This window comes from Aotus nancymaae, unplaced genomic scaffold (genome assembly GCF_030222135.1).
Source record: "Aotus nancymaae isolate 86718 unplaced genomic scaffold, 86718_ANA_hifiasm-v0.15.2.pri h1tg000049l, whole genome shotgun sequence".
NCBI classification, from domain to species: domain Eukaryota; kingdom Metazoa; phylum Chordata; class Mammalia; order Primates; family Aotidae; genus Aotus; species Aotus nancymaae.
In genome coordinates this window covers 18,644,339-18,664,438 of record NW_026988463.1, presented here as the reverse complement: position 1 = coordinate 18,664,438, position 20,100 = coordinate 18,644,339, and the positions used below count along the sequence as shown (strand labels likewise).

The following is a 20,100-nucleotide window of genomic DNA, read 5'->3' as shown; positions in this document are numbered from 1 at the left end:
TACTAAAAATACAAAAATGAGCTGGGTGTGGTGGTGGGCACCTGTAATCTCAGCTACTCGGGCGGCTGAGGCTGAAGAATTGCTTAAACTGGAGAGGTGGAGGTTGCAATGAGCCAAGATTGCACAATTGCAATCCAGCCTGGGCAACAGGGGGAGACTCCATCTCAAAAAAAAAAAAAAAAAATACAGGGCAAGGTGGTCAACTTCGCCAGTCATCAAAGAAATGCAAACTCCACTCCTAGAACAGCTGACACGAGAAAGACTGACCATAGCAACTGAACAAATGGAAGCTTCTCATTCATGCCTGGTGGGAATGTCAATTGGTTTAATCCTTTGGGAAACTGTGAGGCAGTATCCACCAACGCAGAACAGAAGCAGATCCTATGAGCCAGCAATGCCATCCCCCAGGCAGACAGCCAATAGGAATGTACACCAAGAAATACATGCAAGAATGTTCACAGCTGCACTACTCATAATGGCCCGAAACTGGAGCTGGCCACATGCAAATGTCCATCCAGAATGAATGAATCAATTCTGGTATCTTCACACAAAGGAATACTATACAGCAATGCAAAAAAGGGTAAACTACACTTCTGCATACCAACACAGATGAATCTTGGACATCGTGCTGAGTTAAAGCAGCCAGATGCCAAAGAATGCTTGCAAAATACTACATTTACATAAAATTCAGAAAGTGGCAATCTAACTAATAATGCTAGAAATGAGGAGAGAAAGTGGTGTGTCTCTGGAGAGTAGAATAGTGATGCTGACTGAGGGAGGTGTTCTATTTCTTGATCTGGACTGTGGTTACCTGGGAGTGTTCACTGTGACAAGTCACTGAGCTCTACAGTTTACTGCAAGTATGTTATATAATACACTTTAATTAAAACACTGCTTTTTTGTTTTTTGAGATGGAGGTGCAATCTTGGCTCACTGCAGCCTCCCAGGCTCAAGCGATTCTCCTTCATCAGCCACCCAAGTAGCTGGGATTATAGGCACCTGCCACTGCACCCAGCTAATTTTTATTTTTAGTAGACTTGGGGTTTCACCATGTAGCCTTGAACTCGACCTCAGGTGATCTACCTGAGTCCACCTCTCAAAGTGCTGGCATTATAGGCATGAGTCACTGCACCCAGCCAGCACTGCTATTTTGTAATCAAGAAAGCCATGTAATACATGTCCCACTGCTCTGGTGTGAGTTCCACTTCCATCACTAACTAGTGGAAGCCCTGGAGTAGATCACATTGTCTTTCTGAATCTCCTCTTGTTTATACATAAAATGGGGACATGAATGCCTGTCCTCATAGTAAAGCTGTAAGGATTAGCAGAAAAAGGCCTCAGTCCCTGGGCATGCAGTAGGTGCTCAGGTCAGGGTAGTGGCCACCATTTTTGCTATGAACCAGCCTCCCTAAATTACATCTTTATCCTCAGTCCCCAGATCCTGGCTAGAGAAAGTCTGAGAGGCATGACAGAAGGTAGGCCATCCCTTAAGCACTGCTAATGTGTTCACTGCAACTTCCAAGTGTAGAGACGGTTTTTTAAACTGTAAAGAATACAGTTACTGGCCAAAGCACTTTTGACATTAGGACAATTTTCGGAAGCCAAAAATTAGAACTGAGGGTCTGCCAGGGAGGAGGATAGTTGGGCTCAATGGGAAAAGGCCTGGAACTGGAATGTCCTTTAGTAAGTCCAGGACATAAGGAGGCTGCTCCCAACTTGCACTAGCAAATTCCAATGTCTGGTAGCAGGCAGGGGATCAAGGCTGCCTCCTTCCTCCACAGCACCCAGATAAGAGCCGCTGAGCTTTTTTTGGGATTACCTGAGGAGCAGGTTGCAAACACCCACACCAGGCTCCTGCCTGAGACTGTGGGAAGGAACGGGCCTGGCATGAAGCTCATGCATATGTGTATTTAGCCATTGTCCCAGTTTACTGTGTAGCACACTGATCCAAAAAAAGTGTTCCTCTGAAAAGAGAACACTTACACACTGTTGGTGGAAATGCAACTGAGTTCAGCCACTGTGGAAAGCAGTTTAGAGATCTCTCACAACTTAACAAAGAACTACCATTCAACCCAGCAATCCCACTACTCGGTCAATACCCAAAGGAAAATAAATCATTCTACTGAAAAGACACGCACACATGTATGTTAACTGCAGCATCATTCACAATAGAAAAGACATAGGATCAACTTAGATGCTCATCAACAGTGGACTGGATAAAGAAAATGTGGTACATATACACAATGGAATACTATGCAGCCATAAAAAAGAAAGATCTTTGTGGCAACATGGGTGCAGCTAGAGGCCATTATCCTAAGTGAACTAGTGCAGAAACAGAAAACCAACTACCGCATGTTCTCACTTGTAAGTGGGCACTAAGCAGTGGGTACCCATTGGGCATAAAGATGGGAAAAACAGACAATGGGGACTACTAGACAGAGGAGGAAGGGGAGGGGACAAGTGCTGAAAAACTACCTATTGGGCACTATCTCATTCGCGCCCCAAACCTCAGCATTGCACAATATACCCATGGAACAAACCTGCACGTATATTTCTAAATCTAAAAGTTGAAATTATTATTATTTGAGACGAAGTCTCGCTCTGTTGCCAGGCTGGAGTTCAGTGGAGCAATCTTGGCTCACTGCAACCTCTACCTCCCAGGTTCAAGCGATTCTCCTGCCTCAGCCTCCCAAGTAGCTGGGACTACAGGCGCGCGCCAACCATGCCTAGCTAATTTTTCTATTTTTAGTAGAGACGGGGTTTCCCCATGTTGGCCAGGATGGTTTCGATCTCTTGACCTCATGATCTACCCACCTTGGCCTCCCAAAGTGCTGGGATTAGAGGCATGAGCCACGGTGCCTGGCCTATTATTATTTTGTAAAGAGTGTTTTTCCAAACTGGTCTGACATTCAACATGATCTCAGGTGCTTGTTAAAGATGCAAATTAAGAAGGGAAGCCCAGGTGCGGTGGCTCCTGCTTGTAATCCCAACACTTTGGGAGGCTGAGACAGGTAGATTGCTTGAGCCAGGAGTTTGAGACCAGCATGAGTAACATGGTGAAACCCTGTCTTCACAAAAAATTTAAAAAAATTATCCAGGTACAGTGGTGCCTGCCTGTAATCCCAGCTACTTGGGAAGTTGAGGTAGGAGTATTGCTTAAGCCTGGGCTGTCAAGGCTGCAGTAGGCAGAGATCACATCACTGCACTCTAGCCCAGGTGACAGAGTGAGACCTTATTTCCAATAAACAAATAAATAAAGGGCAGGATAGGGCTGAAGAATCTGTCCTTTTTTTTTTTTTGAGACGGAATTTTCACTCTTGTTGCCTAGGCAACTCTTGTTGCAATCTTGGCTCACTGCCACCTCTGCCTCCCAAGTTCAAGTGATTCTCCTGCCTCAGTCTCCCGAGGAGCTGGGATTACAGGGGCGCACCACCATGCCCCACTAATTTTTGTATTTTTAGTATGTTTCACTATGTTTGCCAAGCTGGTCTTCAACTCCTGACCTCAGGTGATCCACCCGCCTTGGCATCCCAAAGTTCTGGGATTACAGGCGTGAGCCACTGCATCTGGCCCAAGAAGAGTTGCCCCAGGTAAGTTTTGATCAGGTAAATACAGTGAGACCCTGGACTAGAAGTTCATGAGAGCTAAAATACAATGAGAGCATTGTGTTCGCCTTTCATGAAATCCATGCAGAGCATGGTTTGGTGGGGGAGGCTCCGCTACCTTTGTCTATGTGGTAAAGGTAGGTCTCCTGGCTCATGGCGGAGAGGAGATGCAGGACGCAGGTGTAGATGCGGATTTTCTCGTCGCTGTTGTCCTCCCAGGTGTAGTCCTGGATCACGTTGAGAAGCTCTCGAACAAGAAACAGGACCCCATGTTCAGGATGATCCTAGCAGAGAACAAAAAAAGGAGAAATAATCCCAAAGATGAAGCAGGGAGGGAAAAAAAATCAACACAGAAACCCAGATCCTCCCTCAGCAGCTGTAGAGAAATTAACATTGTCAGTTACCGAACAAAGGCAAGACCCACTCATAAGCCTGGTTACACAATACAGGGAAAAATGACAAAACGTGATTCCCATGAATCAACATGCTCCTGTCTGGGCAAACGAGCTTTGAGAATCCCTTTTTGGATCCCAAGAAAGAGAAGGCAAAGTTACCTGTCAGCTTAATGGCCTGTTTCCAAAATTACACTCTTGTTTTTCTGTGGGTGGTAGCAATAAAAAAAAAAAATTAAGCCCTGTTCCAACCACAAAAACAAGATTGTGGGCATAGTAGCAGATGGAACGGCAGAAGCCACCTACGCTGGGTGAGCCCCCAGATGATCCCTGTCACCACTCGAGGCAGTGACTTTAAATAGAGCCTCGCTCTTTGGGACGCTCAACAACAGTAACAGCCAAATGGAGGATGCCGTCTTGGGAGAGGCAAAACCTGAGAGACAGTCACAAAGTTTATAGCCAACGGTGTTTCTGAGATGCTAAGCTGCATCTATAAAAAGTTTTGGGGTATAAAAAAGTGAGCAGCTTCAATTCCATTCCAAAAAGGTGTATGTAAGTCTGGGGATGCCCCGCTGAAAGCTCTTCAGACTTCTCATTCCATGCAGAGGCTCTGTGCAGTCAGCCCCTTCCATGGCCTCACTGGCCTGCCCAATGCGGGTCTCCTTCCCTAACCCCAGCCACATCATGGCAGGGGAAACAGCATGATTGGAACCTACAGTGGCAGGAGGCCATTTAGCCAAAGATGTGGTCTTGGGTGCAGGAACAAAGCCATTGCCAAAACATGGCCCAGCAGGCATGCAGGGAGAAATATCCCAGCCTCGCTTTCCTCCTGCCCTGCCTCACGCTGCTGCCTCCTACTGACTGAACAAATTGGGAACCAGAGGAAGGATAGGTGAGACGGTCTCCAGAGGCCAGTCTCCCCCACACAGAGCAGGACAAAGGGCACAGAATGGCACCAGGGGCTGGTACACTTGTCCAGGTTCTGGCCTCCAGCCAGGCACGTTCTCTCTGACTAGAGTCTGTGCCCCAGGGCTTGGCCCTTCGTAGTCTGCAGTTCTCACCTTACACATTAGCTCCTTAATGAGGCCTTCCCTGATGGTCCATCTGTACATCACAAATCATTCTTTTTTTTTTTTTTTGATTCTGAGACAGGGTCTCACTCTGTCACCCGGCTGCAGTACGGTGGCATGATCACAGCTCACTGCAGACTTGACTTTCTAGGCTGAAGCAATCCTCCTCGCACCTCAGCCTCCCGAGGAGCTGGGACTATAGGTACATACCATCACGCTTGGCTAATTTATCTATGTTTTGTAGCGATGAGGTCATGCCATGTTGCCCAGGCTGGTCTCGAGCTCCCAGGCTCAAGTGATTCACCTGCCTCGGCCTCCGGAAGTGCTGGGATTAAAGGCGTGAGCCATGGTGCCCAGCCTGTCTTGTTTTCTTAGAGCACTTCTCAAGATCTTATGTATTCCTTCAGTGACCTGCCCAACAATATCTCGTGGTTTTCCTGGTTCTGTTTCATGCTAGCCTATAAGCTCCAGGAGGGCAGACACTTCATCTATTGCATTTGCCAATGTTATTCTGTTAATGGTGCCTCCAGGAACACAATGTGGATGGTGTCCCTGATGACATTCAATCCAGCCCTGTCTCTGGCTTCTGGGACAGTGCTGGACACTGACATACATTGGGTGAATAATGCTGAATGGATTGCAGTTTTTGGTACCTTCTATGTGTCAAGCACTGAAGTGGCTATGGAAACAACAGCAGTTAACATTTATAGCAGCTACCATAGTTTTTCTGTTTCAGGGAGATACTATGATGAAGCCCCATTTCCCAGATGGGGAATGAGCAGCCCCTGAGAGGTTAAGTGGCCCAAGGTCACAGAGTTGCTTCATGGGGAACCCAAGGATCAAGCCTTAGCAATTTGGCTCCCGAGTGGACATGCTAACTACTGGTACCATATTCACACTGCCTCTGTACAGATAAACCAGGCGTCTCTGACTTTCTAGAACTTGTGAACTGGGGTAAGGCATACATGTAGTCAGCTACTTAGAATACAAGCATGGAGTATGAGAACTATTGCTGTTACATGCAATGTGAATGTGTGTACATATTGCAGTCATACTTTCAACTGGGTGAGGACAACTGTGGAGGGGTGTGAGATGTTTTGTACAAGCTGTTAATATCCGTAAGAACTGCTCTTAGCTGGGGCTGAGTAGCAGTGGCTCATGCTTGTAACCCCAGCAGGAGGGGTTCGGGAGGCCAAGGTGGGTGCATCACTTGAGGTCAGGCGATCGAGACCAGCCTGGCCAACATGGTGAAATCCCATCTCTACTAAAATACAAAAAAATTAGTCAGGCACAATAGTGGGTACCTGTGATCACAGCTACTCGAGAGGGAGGCTGAGATGGGAGAATTGTTTGAATCTGGGAGATGGTGGTTGCAGTGAGCTGAGATCCTGTCATTGTATTCCAGCCTGGGCAGCTAAGCAACATTCCGTCCATCTCAAAAAAAAAAAAAATTAAATATATGTATATATTATTTTTATTTAAGGATCTGCCTTGGCAATAGACAGCAATCTGAATGTTCCAGCAAATTCCTTCAACACAAATGCACAAGTCTTGTGGAAGACCATGTAACACACCCTTAAAAAGGTGGTACAAGGGCCAGTGGAGATATAAAGGTTTGTAGTGAGCCATTTCCATGAGCTTTTGCTCACAACCGAAGAGGTAGGAGACTATTTCCGACCTTCTGTACACAGAAATAATTTCCCATGTGACATCCATGCTTCAGTGGTTGTAACTTTTTTTAAAATTGTACTGATGAGTTGGGAGCGGTGGCTCACACCTATAATCTCAGTACCTTGGGAGGCCAAGGCCAGCGGGTTGCTTGAGGTCAGGAGTTCGAGACCAGCCTGGACAACATGGTAAAACCCCATCTCTACTAAAAGGACAAAAATTAACCGGGCATGGTGGTGCACACCTGTAATCCCAGCTACTCAGGAGGCTGAGGCAGGAGAATTGCTTGAACTGGGGAGGCAGAGGTTGCAGTGAGCCAAGACTGTGCTACTGCACTCCAGTCTGGGCAACACAGCAAGACTCCTCTCAAAAAAAATTTAAAAATTGTACTGATGGTTCAGTGCCAACAGCTGAAGTAAGGCAGATACAGACTTTTTTTTTTCTTTTTAAAGACAAAAAAATAGTCCTGGATTCAGATGGCACTTCCAGTGGGAAAAGGTGTCCCCAGGTGTCCCTGGCAGGGCAGCCTCCCAAGTGGAGCAAACAAATCCTGACAAAGTGGCTCCCAGGCAGCGCCTAGCAGAAGCTCAGACCTCTCTCCCTGCTGGCCTGACACCCACCACATCAGAAATATCCCTTTGGGTTTCTGGTTTGCAGGAATCCTTCTATTAAACTCCTTGGGAGAAAAAGTATTAGGTTGGTACAGAAGTAATTATTTTCAATGGCAAAACGCATAATTACTTTTGGACCAATCTAATAATACCCTAGAAGTAACTAACTCTTCCCATGAGAACCAAGATGAGAGGCAGGGAGGATGGCGGCTGGGCAGACATCCAGGCCTTGGACCCTGGCTCGTCTCTTACCAGCTGCTGATCCTTCATCTTTCTGTGCCCCAGTTTCCGCTTCTATGAAATGAGGATGATAGTAACAGGCTTGTTTTGAGTAAATATTTGTGAAATGTTGGCTGGCCCATGGTGATGAGCTTGGTTAAGTAACACTAAACCCCTTTAGAAAAGGAACCGGAACACAGGTGAGCTTTTATGTTCTTCCAAAAGGAAGGACAGGGAAAGAAAGAAAGGGCACTGGGAAGGAAAAACAGAAGGAGTGAAAGGGCAGGGGAGGATGAGGGGAGACAGATCACCACTTGATGGAAGGCTGTCAGGGACCAGCTTGCTGTTTTACTCAGTCCTGTCTGTCTCACCAGCTCTTCGGGTGTCCCTTGCACCCTCCCGATGTGCTAGTCACTGTGGTTCTCTTCCAGGCCCTCAGGGGCACAGTGCTGCTTCCACCTCTAGGATTTCACCCATGCTGTGCCCTTGACCCAGAATGCCCTCTCCTCTCCCCATCTGTACCTAGCTGACTACTTACTAGTCTTCCTACAGGTCACAGCTCAAATGGCACTTTCTTAGGGAACTCTCTTGATTCCCTCACCCTCTCCCCTAAATCTGAAGCTGAGAGGTCTCTATAGTTCATTAAAAGACTTTTTGAGATGAGATCTTGCTATGTTGCTCAGGCTGGTCTTGAACTCCTGACCTCAAGCAATCCTTCCCGCTCAGCCTCTCAAGAAGCTGGAAATGTTATTACTAATATCATCGGTTTTCCAGCACTAGTCAGTAGTCATCAGCCTCTTGGTGGACCAGTGCCAACTATACTTGGCCTTCTGTATTTCTTTATGGCGCTTTATGCAATTGGAGTTAAATGTGTACTTATTTGTTTAACGTGAAGTATCTCCTCCTGAGTTGGGGTATGTTTCTCTTGCTCACTCCTTAATTCCTGGATTGACAAATGTTTGTGGAATAGACTGAATCATGATGAAACAGACCTGGACATCTTGCTGTGTTTATGGCTGGACCTTTTCTCCAGGATAAGAAGGAGAAAGGACAGCTCCCTACTGCATCCGAGATGATTAGTGCTGGAAAACTGATGGTAGTAACATTTCCATTTCCTGCAAAGTGCAACTGAATCAAAATTAGGCCTCCAAATGGTGACAACTGAACTTGTTCATTCAACTCTACTTTGTCTTACCACATTGTTACACGAAATGAGCCAGTGTGATTATGTAGGGAAGGCTATTCCGTAAACTAGTCCACCAAGAGGCTGACAACTACTGACACTAAAGCAGAACACTTCAACATGCTCCAAAAGTTCTGTCTGCAGGGGAGAGAGGGCCATCTTGGGGATGGACTCCCACATTTGTAAGCATCAATAAATCGGGCCAGGGACTTTAGGGGTGTGTGTGTTCTGAGTCAGAGTTTTTTACTCTCACATTTGTAAGGTGTGTGTGTTTGTGTTTTGAGTCAGAGTTTTTTACTCCATTTGTAAGGGGGGTGTGTGTGTGTGTGTATTTTGAGTCAGAGTTTTGCTCTTGTTGCCCAGGCTGGAGTGTCATGGCATGATTTCGGCTCACTGCAACCTTCGTCTCCTGGGTTCAAGCGATTCTCCAACCTCAGCCTCCCTAGTGTCTGGGATTCCAAGCGCATGCTACCACACAGAGCTGATTTTTGTACTTTTAGTACAAACGGGGTTTTGCCACGTTGGCCAGGCTGGTCTTGAACTCCTGACCTCAGGTGATCCACTCACCCTGGCCTCCCAATGTGCTGGGATTACAGGTGTGAGCCACCGTGCCTGGTGTTTCCTGTCTTTTCTAAACAAATAAAATGAATCAAATGTTCAAACCCATCCTTTAAAAAAACCTTGCATACTGTTGGTAGGAAAGCAAAGTAGTGCAGTCACTGTGAAAAACAGTATGGGAGCTGGGTGCTATAGCTCACGCCTATAAAGCCAGCACTTTAGGAGGCTGAGGTAGGCTGATATCCTGAAGTCAGGAGTTCGAGACCAGCCTGGCCAACATGGCAAAACCCCATCTCTAATAGAAAAATTAGCTGGGCGTGGTGGCACACGCCTGTAATTCCAGCTACTCAGGAGGGTGAGGCAAGAGAATCACTTGGACCAGAGAGGTGGAGGTTATAGTGAGCTGAGATCACACTATTGCACTCCAACCTGGGTGATCCGTCTCAAAAAAAAAAAAAAAAAAAAAAAAAAAAGGAAAGAAAGAAAAACAGTATGGAGTTCCTCAAAAATTTTAAAAACTGAGCTACCACATGATCCAGCAATCCTACCTGTGGGTACATATCCAAACAAATTGAAATCAGGATTTTTAAAGAGGTAGCTACACTTCCATGCTTACTGCACCATTATTCACAAAAGGTAAGATGTGGAAACAATCTATATGCCCATTGACAGATGAACTGATAATGAAAAATGACGTAGCTGGGTGCGGTGGCTCAGGATGCAGTGAGGTACGATTGCACCACTGTACTCTAGCCTGGGCAACAGAGCAAGACTCTTTAAAAAAAAAAAAAAAAAAGGACTGGGTGCAGTGACTCACACCTGTAATGCCAGCACTTTGGGAAGTCGAGGCGGGAGGATTACTTGAGCCTAGGAGTTCAAGACCAACCTGGGAAAAATAGTGAGACCTCACCACCACAAAAAATGAAAAATTAGATGGGCATGGTGGCTCGCCCATGTGGCCCCAACTATTCAAAGAGGCTGAGCTGGGACAATATTTGAGCCCAGGAGGTCAAGGATGATGCAGTGAGTGTGATCACACCACTGCACTCCAGTCTAGATAACAGATTGAGATCCTGTCTCAAAAAGAAAATGTGAAACATATGCACAATGGAATATTGTTTAGCCTTAAAAAAGGAGGAAATTGTGCCATATGCAACAACATGGATGACCCTCGAAAACATTAGTCTGTGAAATAAGCCAGTGGCAAGAAGACAAAAACTGCATGAGTCCACATAGAAAGAAGGTATCTAAAATAGTCAGATTCATAGAATCAAAGAGTGGAATGGTGGCTGCAGGGGATGGGGGTAGGGAAATGAAGAATTATTAACCAATGGACAGTTTCAATTATGAATAAGCTCTAGACATGAATTAGCGCTAGAGATCTGCTATATAACACAGTTCCTAAGTCAACAAAAATGTATTACACACTTAAAATCTGGTTAAGAGGGTAAATCTCACCTTAAGTGTTCTTACCCCAATACAATATAACTAAAATAAAAGCTGTGACCTGAAGGGTAACAAATAATTTCAACCAAATAGGCTGTGCATAGAGGCTCACATCTGTAATCCCAGCACTTTGGGAGGCCGAGGAGGGCAGATCACCCAAGCTAAGGAATTTGAGACCAGACTGGCCAACATGATGAAATCCAGTCTCTACTAAAAGACAAGAAAATTAGCTGGGTGTGGTGGCGGATGCCTGTAGTCCCAGATACTTGGGAGGCTGAGGTACGAGAATTGCTTAAACCCAGAAGGCAGAGATTGCAGTGAGCAGAGACTGTGTACTGCATTCCAGCCTGGGTGACAGAGAAAGATTCTCCAAAATAAATAAATAAATACATAAACTGAACCAGGTAGAGGTGGGATGTGGGAGTCTTGTTGATGCTAGATCTAGTCACAGTGGGCGTGGCTCAGGTGTGGTGCAGCCCATCACCTGGGAGTTTATTCAGCTCACAGCCCTGGCTATTCAGGCTAGACATTCTGTAGCATCCGTGAATAGTTACTAATGCTGTATCCCACAAACAGGGATGAAGGGTTGCTAGTGCTCAATGAACTTGAACAAATAAGACACATTGCAGAAGTTTCTGGCTTAGGTCATGCAGAACAGGCTCTGGAGTAGCGCAGCCCTGGGTTTGAATCCCAGCTCTGCTACTTAAAAGCTTTGTGACTTCAAGTATGCAGCAAGGGCCTTCTGGCTCTAGGTTTCCTTTGTGAAAAAGGTGCAAGGATTCCTATCTTGGGGAGCTTGTGGGGAGGACTCCCAGGGAGTGAATATTAATGAGTGGCGTTAGCAAGGCACAGGGTACCTAGTGAGGTGTCATGAACTACAGCTGGTCTTTGTCTCATATCATTACTAAACCCCAGCAAAACACATGCAATGCTATAAGGAATAATAACTAAAATCTTGAGAACAGGAGCGCTTTCCACAAATGCCTAAGGGGCCAAGTAGGCAACAGAAATAGGTTTAATGGGCCCAGAGGTGCCCAGGAGAACTGAAGAGAAAGGCATATGCCACCTGCGTGAGCCAGCTGGTCTCCAGCTGCGGCCAATTGGCCAGGTTGCAGGATGTGGGCCCCACGCAATAGGACCTGATTTTTCCAGGGGAGATGCAAATCTGGGATTTTCTGTGATCTACCAATTTTTAAATGTAGGAAACTCATTCCAAATGTTCTCCATCAGGACATGGCCAGCAAGTGTCTACTTATCTGCCAGTTGGATCTGTCCTCCAGACATCAATCTGTAATTTCAGGGACAGAGCTTCAGGTTTACAAAGCACTTTCACAGCTATCATTTCATTTAATCCTCACAGGGTCCCTTGAGGTGGGCACTGTGATGACGCCTTAGAAATGTGACAACTGGGCCGGGCGTGGTGGCTCAGTCCCGTAATCCCAGCACTTTGGGAGGCCGAGGCGGGCAGATCACCCGAGGTCAGGAGTTTGAGATCAGCCTGGCCAACATGGCGAAACCCCATCTCTACTAAAAATATAAAAATTAGCTGGGTGTGGTGGCATGCACCTGTAATCCCAGCTACCCAGGAGGCTGAGGCAGAAGACTCACTGGAACCTGGGAGGCTGCAGTGAGCCAACATGGTGCCACTGTACTACAGCCTGGGTGACAGAGTAAGACCTTGTCTCATTATAAAAAAAAAAAAAGAAAAGGTGACAACTGAAGCTCTGAGGAGTTACAAAACTTTCCCAAAGTCCCAGAGCTATGAAGTCTTCAGGTCGGGACTGAACAAAAGCTTCTGACTCTGAGAAGGCTTTTCAAAAAGCATCCAGTGATTTTTAACCTGCAGATGCTGAGTCCATCCTGATTAATCAGTGAACAATGACTATTACCAACTGCTTAATTCAAAACCCTGAGTTTTTTCTTTTGTCTTCTCACTTGATAACTAGTTTACCCAAAGAGAGAAAACTTATACAGTACTAATATGGAGATCTGAAAACAGTGACATCAAGTGTCAAGCCAAGGAGCTCTAGAAGACGCCTCTGCAAGCTGCCCCCACTTGGGTGCCGCCCACCCTGCCTGCAGAGAGGCCCCTATCCTGAAGCAGTATCCGCAGTCCCCGGGCCTGGCCTCCTGACCTCACTCCCTCTCTCCGAGAACTTGGAATCAGAACAGGGAGAGTCAGGAACTGAGTCACTTTCTGTTTTCTCAGCTTTACTGAGGTGTAGTTCACATGTCAAACAGTACACCCGTTAACATGTACAATACAGTGACTGTTGGGACATTCAGAGTTGTGTGAGCAGCACTACAGTCAATTTTAGAACATATCATCACCCCAAAAAGGAACCTGCATCCAGTGGAGCTCAGGCCACTTATGGCTCAAGTTGAGGGGGCTATTTCCCAAAGTATGGTCCTAGGACCACGTATCCCTGCATCACTGAGGGGGCTTTCAAAAATGCGTTGGCCAGACATGGTTGATCCCACCTGTAATCCTCCCAGGTACTGGGGAGGCTGAGGGAGGAGGATTGCCTGAGGCCAGGAGTTCAAGACCAGCCTGGATAATGTACTGAGAGAGACTGCATCTCTATAAAACATCAAAAAAAAATTAGCCAGGCATGGTAGCATATGCCTGCAGGCCCCGCTACTTGGGAGGCTGAGGCAGGAGGATCACTTCAGCCTAGGAGCTCAGCCTAAACATACAGCAAGACCCTGTCTCAAAATAAAACAAAACTAATTATTTCAAAAATGCTGATTTGTGAGCCTATGTCAACCTACTTGAGTGAGACTCTGGGAGGGGCCCCAGGAATCTACATTTTAACAAGTGTCTGGGGTTCCCATGCACATTCAGCTCTACTAGTTGTTCTTAATTTGTTCTTTGCCACGGACCCTGTAGCAGCCAGCTGAAGCCTATGCACACTCTGTGGAATACTATTTTTTTTTTTTTTATATGGAGTCTTGCTCTGTTGCCCAGGCTGAAGTGCAATGGCACAATCTTGGCTCACTTCCAACTTCTACCTCCCAGGTTCAAACGATTCTCCTGCTTCGGTCTCCCCAGTAGCTGAGATTACAGGCACCTGCCATCATGCCTGGCTCACTTATGTATTTTTAGTAGAGATGAGGTTATACCATGTTGACCAGGCTGGTCTCAAACTTCTGACCTCAGGTGATCTGCCCACCTTGGCCTCCCAAAGTGCTTGGATACAGGCATAAGCCACTGCACCCGGCCCTTGGAATATTATTTTTAATGCAGCAAATAAAACATATAAGACTATAGAGAAAACCAATTACACTAAAACACAGCTGGCAAAATATTTTTTCAATGCATTTGTGATGCTGTAATCTATTGCTTCTCTGTGAATGCATTAACAGCTCTAGCAATGGGCTTAATAACTGCTGTGCTTTTAAAGGAAGAAGAACATAAACAATCTTCTGAAATATCTTTCACACCTGAAATGTGATGTGAACATATTTGTTGATTTCTTTTGGTGACGAAGTCCCAACTACTGCTACTACTACTGTGGCTTATTGCCTGTAATTCATCGAGTGAAAGATAAATTTCACTCAGAGCTTTGTTAAAATAAAGCTGTCTTTTTTTTTCCCTCATCCAAATTCATGGTCACTCTGTCAGACCACCAGGGAGTAGGCAGACTCCAAGTTATAAGGACCCTTGCTAGGGAGGGTCCAGAAATTCCTCCTGCTGGGTGCCCGGAGTGGCCTCATTCTTTCCAACCCAAGCCTAGATGTACATCTCTTCCATTACACAAAAAATCCAGAGAGCTTGCCCTTGCTTTTTTCTGTCATATGAGGACATAATGGGAAGATGGGCCTGTAGTCCCAGCTGCTCAGGAGGCTGAGGCGGGAGAATCGCTTGACCCTAGGAGTTCAAGGCCGCAGTGAGCTAAAACTGCACCACTGCACTCCAGTCTGGGTGACAGAGTAAGACTCTGTCTCTTAAACAAAAAAGCTGGGCACGGTGACTCACCTGTAATCCTAGCACTTTGGGAGGCCAAGGCAGGTGGATCAGGAGTTCAAGACCAGCCTGAACAACATAATCAAACCCCATCTCTACTAAAAATACAAAAATTAGCCAGGCATGATGGTGGGTGCCTGTAATCCCAGCTACTCGGGAGGCTGAGGCAGGAGAATCACTTGAACCTGGGAAGCGGAGGCTGCAGTGAGCCGAGATCATGCCATTGCACTCCAGTCTAGGCAACAATAGTGAAACTCCATCTTCAAATACATAAATAAATAAAAAAAAGAGAGAGAGAGACAAGAGAGAGAAGACAGTTGTCTGCAACCTGCAAGTGGGTCCTCATTAGAACCCAACCAGGCTGGCACCCTGACCTCAGACTTGCAGCTTCCAGAACTCTGAGAAATAACTGTTGTTTAAGCTCCCAGTCTATGGCACTTCGTAATAGCAGCCTGAGCTAACACAGCCCCTCCACTATTATAGTATGATCCCCACACAGCAAGAAAGGAAAATTCATTAAGCAGTTCGAATACTAACTAGAAAACCAACACAAAAATATCAGATAGAATGTTCCTGCAGTTTTAGGCATAAGAATACATATAGTATTATAAGGCAGGTCAAAGGAAGACATGTCTTAGGGTTCTGCTCAGGAAACCTACCGGAACTATTAATAAAGTAGAAAAGAAATTGCAGAGGAATTCCAGCAGGAATGATTCCGACGGCCGCATCTTCCCCTCGATATTAATCATCTTTGGAACTTCCGGAATAAGGCTTATAGCAGCTTTGAAAAAAGCATCAGCTACAAGACAGAAGAAAAGTCAGTGTATTAGAACTCTGGAAAATTTAATTGGCTTTTTTCTTCACGTGGCCTGAAGGCCAGTCCCGACAGTTAGGTGGAAGTCAGGTCATGCCAAGGGCAGGTCCTAGCAGAGGGTTTCTGAAAATCATGATGGAGCTGGAGGAGCAATTCACTTGACAAGAAACTGCTTCAGCTCAGAGAACCTCTGTTAAACTGCCTTTAGATTATTAAGTGAAAAAAGCAGGTTGCAAATTTTTGTAGGAAGTTTAGAAATGACAGTTGCCTGGGCTAAAGGCTCAACTTGGATTGGTTCGCTGAATTCTCATGTCTACTATTCGAGGAAGGTGCTGTCAACAGGTGTACTTCACAGAAGAGAAAATAAGGGAAGAGAAGCAATTCATCCTGCAACAGTGTCTTGTGTATGTAGGAAGTTCCAGTGTTGGTGGTGGAGCTGTTCAAACCCTGGTCCGTTTGAATCTATTCTAGCGCACACCATTTCTGTTAAGTTACCATCAACATATCTAAAAGCGTGCACACGTGCACACACATAGCTTAAAGATTTGATTAACAGCTCCACAGAACTGTCTCACACACACACACAGCTTAAAGATTTCTGATTAATAGCTCCACAGAATTGTCTCTCTCACACACACACACACACACACACACACACAAGCTTAAAGATTTCTGATTGAGTAACAACAGCTCCACAGAATTGTTTGGGAAATCAAGATATTAAAGAGCTATGAAATAATCTATAAAACAACAAGACTTCAAAGGAAGCAAGAAAGGAAAAGGAGTGGAGAGCGAGAGAATGTGTGAGCAACAGGATAGAGAGGAGGTGAAAGGGGAGGGAGAGTGGGAAGGATGGGGGGTAGGGGGAGACGCAGAGGGAGAGAGAGTTCTTTCTAAAACTGCCAAGGTACTGACTGTGAGAAAAAGCCTCAAGGTCAAAACAATCAAAACATTGACCTCACAAATGAAATTTTAAACTACCCGACAAGATCAAATGTTTTCATGGTCCAAATGGGCTTCCACTCCAAAACGACTTCCAGTGATGCAAAGAGAACACTGTAGGGGTGAATAGTGTCCAGAATTAAAGCGGGAAGGCCGCCCAGCACACCAGAGGGGCAAATGCAACAGCAAATGCTCACTTTTCCGGGAGAATGGCCTATGTTTAATGAGAAGAGTATGTGTCTGAAGATAGATGATGGAGTTTTGCCATCTCTTCCTTCTTCAAGGAGAGGAAAAAAAACCACATCACAGAAAGACACTGCTTGTAAAGCTTTCTCGGTCAAGTTAGCTCTGCTCTGGAAGCTTCCTCGCCTGGCTGTTTCCCGAACCCCAAACTCAAACCCCTTCCACGTTTGTTAAGCACCAACCGTGAACAGAGTACTGTCATTGGGATGCACAGGTGAAAAAAAGTGAGAGAAAGTGTTGACAACAGAAACTGTGGCAATTAAACTAACATAATCATACTAATTAACAACTATTTTTTTGGTCTTTACTTTTTTTTTTAGGCCAGGTTGAAATGCAATGGCATGATCTCGACTCACTGCAGCCTCTGCCTCCTGTGCTCAAGCCATCCTCCCACCTCAGCCTCCTGAGTAGCTGGGACTACAGGATGCACCACCACACCTGGCTAATTTTTGTATTTTTTGTAGAGATGGTGTTTCACCATTTTGCCCAGGCTGGTCTCAAACTCCTGAGCTCAAGTGATCCGCCTGCCTTGCCCACATAAAGTGCTGGGATTACTACAGGTGTGAGCCACCTCAAGGGGCCAACACTTATTTTCTAATCCTGTTATATATTTTGGTCTATGAATCCACTTATCTCAATCATTTTGGGGAGAGATATTAAACATGGGGCTTAGGGAAAAGCCACCTGACGTCAGTTCTGACAGAAATCTTCCAGAAAGGGTCAGAGACTGCAGGGTCTTCTATCTTGTGACCACTAGTAAGGCATGGCCTGGCTGGGCACAGTGGCTCATGCCTGTAATCTCAGAACTTTGAGAGGCCAGGGTGGGCGAATCACTTGAAGTCAGGAGTTCAAGACCAGCCTACTCAACATGGTGAAACCCTGTCTCTACTAAAAAAATACAAAAATTAGCTGGGCATGGTGGCACACACCTGTAATTCCAGCTACTCAGGAGGTTGAGGCAGGAGAATCACTTGAACCCAGGGGTCAGAAGTTGCAGTGAGCCAAGACTGTGCCAGTGCACTCTAGCCTGGGCAACAGAGCAAGACTCTGTCTCAAAAAAAAAAAAAAAAAAAAAAAAAAAGACATGGCCCTACTTAGAGAACCCACAGGAGCTCCCAGGCTTTGTCTTTAAGCAGTTCATTTCCTTAGTCCTCCAGCAGTCCCACAGTGAAGTAAGTGTATCATGAAACAAGGTTCTCAGTGGGAATGCAAATTCTGCTCAGAGCAACTTGAAAGACCATTTTTTTCTATTTATGTGTTTGTTACTGACTGGCCCAGAGAATGTGCCTATTATTATGCCTCATTAAAAAGAGAGCAGCTTTGTCCCCAGAACTTGGCTCCTCTCGCCTGCCCCGCCCAGTTCCACTCTAAAGAAGGGAGCTAAAATAAACAGTTATTTAAAGGTTGGGGCATGCAGGGTTCCAAAGCAGATTTTTAGTTCTATCCTCAGAAGACTTGCCCCATATAGAAAATATTGTCTGGGCGATTTCTCAATCATTTTGTAGTAATTAGAAGTCAAATCCTACTGCATGTGAAAGCAGTTTATCCTCATAAAGTTGAAAATAATCATGTCAACTTCACGTAACACTTTATTTTGTAGCTATTAAAAGTCATGGGAGAGAATTTAAGATAAAATGGATTAGTTTTTTTTTTTTAAGACCTACAGAAAAGGAGAACTCAAGATTCCCATTAGTAAAGAATACTGTCCCCTTTTTGAGCAATACCCTATAGCACAGGCAACCAAAGTAAAAATGGACAAATGGGATCACATCAAGCTAAAAAGCTTCTGCACAGCAAAGGAAACAATCAACAAAGAGAAGAGGCGACCCAGAGTGGGAGAAAATATCTGCAAACTACCCATCTGACAAAGGATTAATAACCAGAACATAAGGAGCTCAAACAACTCTATAGGAAAAATCGAATAATCTGATTTTTAAAATGAGAAAAAGATTTGAATATATGTTTCTCAAAAGACATACAAACGGGAAACAAGCATATGAAAAGATGCTCAACACCACTGATCACCAGAGAAAGGCAAATCAAAACTATAATGAGATAGCATCATATCCCAGTTAAAACGGCTTTTAGCCAAAAGACAGGCAATGACAGACAAATGCTGGTGAGGGTGTGGAGAAAAAGGAAACCCTCGCACACACACTGTTGGTGCAAATGCTAAATTAGTACAACTGCTATGGAGAACAGTTTGGAAGTTCCTCAAAAAACTAAATATAGAGCTACTATATGATCCACCAATCCCACTACTGCGTATATAACCAAAAGAAAGAAAATCAGTATATCAAAGAGGTATCTGCACTCCTATGTTTGTTGGAGCTGTTCACAACAGCTAAGATTTGGAAGCAACCTAAGTGTCTACCAACAGAGAAATGGATAAAGAAAATGTGGTATAGCTACACAATGGAGTACTACGCAGCCGTAAGAAAGAATGGATTCTATCATTTACAACAACATGGGTGAAACTGGAGGTCATTATGTTAAGTGAAATAAGCTAGGCACAGAAAGGCAAACTTTGCATGTTCTTATTTGTGGGAGCTAAAAACAAAAACAATTGAACCCATGGCGAGACAGAGAGTAGAAGGATGGTTACCAGAGGCTGGGAAGAGTAGTGGTGGGGCATGGTGGGGAGTGGGAATGGTTACTGCATACAAAATAAAAATAGTTAGAAAGAATGAATAAGATCTAGTATTTGACAAAACAACAGGGTGACACTAGTCAATAATAATCTAATTGTACATTTTAAAATAACTAAAAGAATATAATGGTTACTGCATACAAAATAAAAATAGTTACAAAGAATGAATAAGATCTAGTATTTGACAAAACAACAGGGTGACACTAGTCAATAATAATCTAATTGTACATTTTAAAATAACTAAAAGAATATAACTGAATTGTTTGTAGCACAAAGAATAAATGCTTGAGGGGATGGATACCCCATTCTCTAGGATGTAATTATTATACATTGCCTGCCTGTATCAAAACATCTCATGTACTTCATAAATATATACACCTACTATGTACCCACACAAATTTTTTTGGAAAAGGAAAAAATATATACTGTCCTGGTTCCACTAGAGGAAGGGAAAAGCAGCAAGTACATGCACTAGGCTTCCTCCATCCAAGTCCTCTGGGGTTCATGGGACATCCATGTTTCTTTTTTTTTTTTTTTTTAAGATGGAATCTTGCTCTGTCACCCAGGCTGGAATACAGGGGTGTGATCTCAGCTAACTGCAACCTCCATGTCCTGGGTTCAAACAATTCTCCAGCCTCAGCCTCCCGAGTAGCTGGGACTACAGGCGCATGCCACCACGCTGGGCTAATTTTTGTATTTTTAGTAGAGACGGTGTTTCACTATGTTGGCCAG

The 20,100-nt window shown here is 44.9% G+C and overlaps 2 protein-coding genes across 3 annotated transcripts in view; one reads left to right on the top strand and one right to left on the bottom strand.

Moving 5' to 3' along the window:
* VPS35L (VPS35 endosomal protein sorting factor like) overlaps nt 1–20,100 on the bottom strand; it is a 149,126-nt gene that overhangs the window by 16,231 nt on the left and 112,795 nt on the right. For both annotated transcript variants that reach the window (XM_021672319.2, XM_064362545.1), the window contains exons 27-28: nt 15,379–15,518; nt 3,724–3,889 (exon numbers count right to left, since the gene is read on the bottom strand). In XM_021672319.2, coding sequence (XP_021527994.2) covers nt 3,724–3,889; nt 15,379–15,518 — 306 coding nt within the window. The remainder of the gene's footprint in view (nt 1–3,723; nt 3,890–15,378; nt 15,519–20,100) is intronic.
* The window catches only part of KNOP1 (lysine rich nucleolar protein 1), a 65,352-nt gene that overhangs the window by 36,247 nt on the left and 9,005 nt on the right, over nt 1–20,100 (top strand). The window lies entirely within an intron of this gene.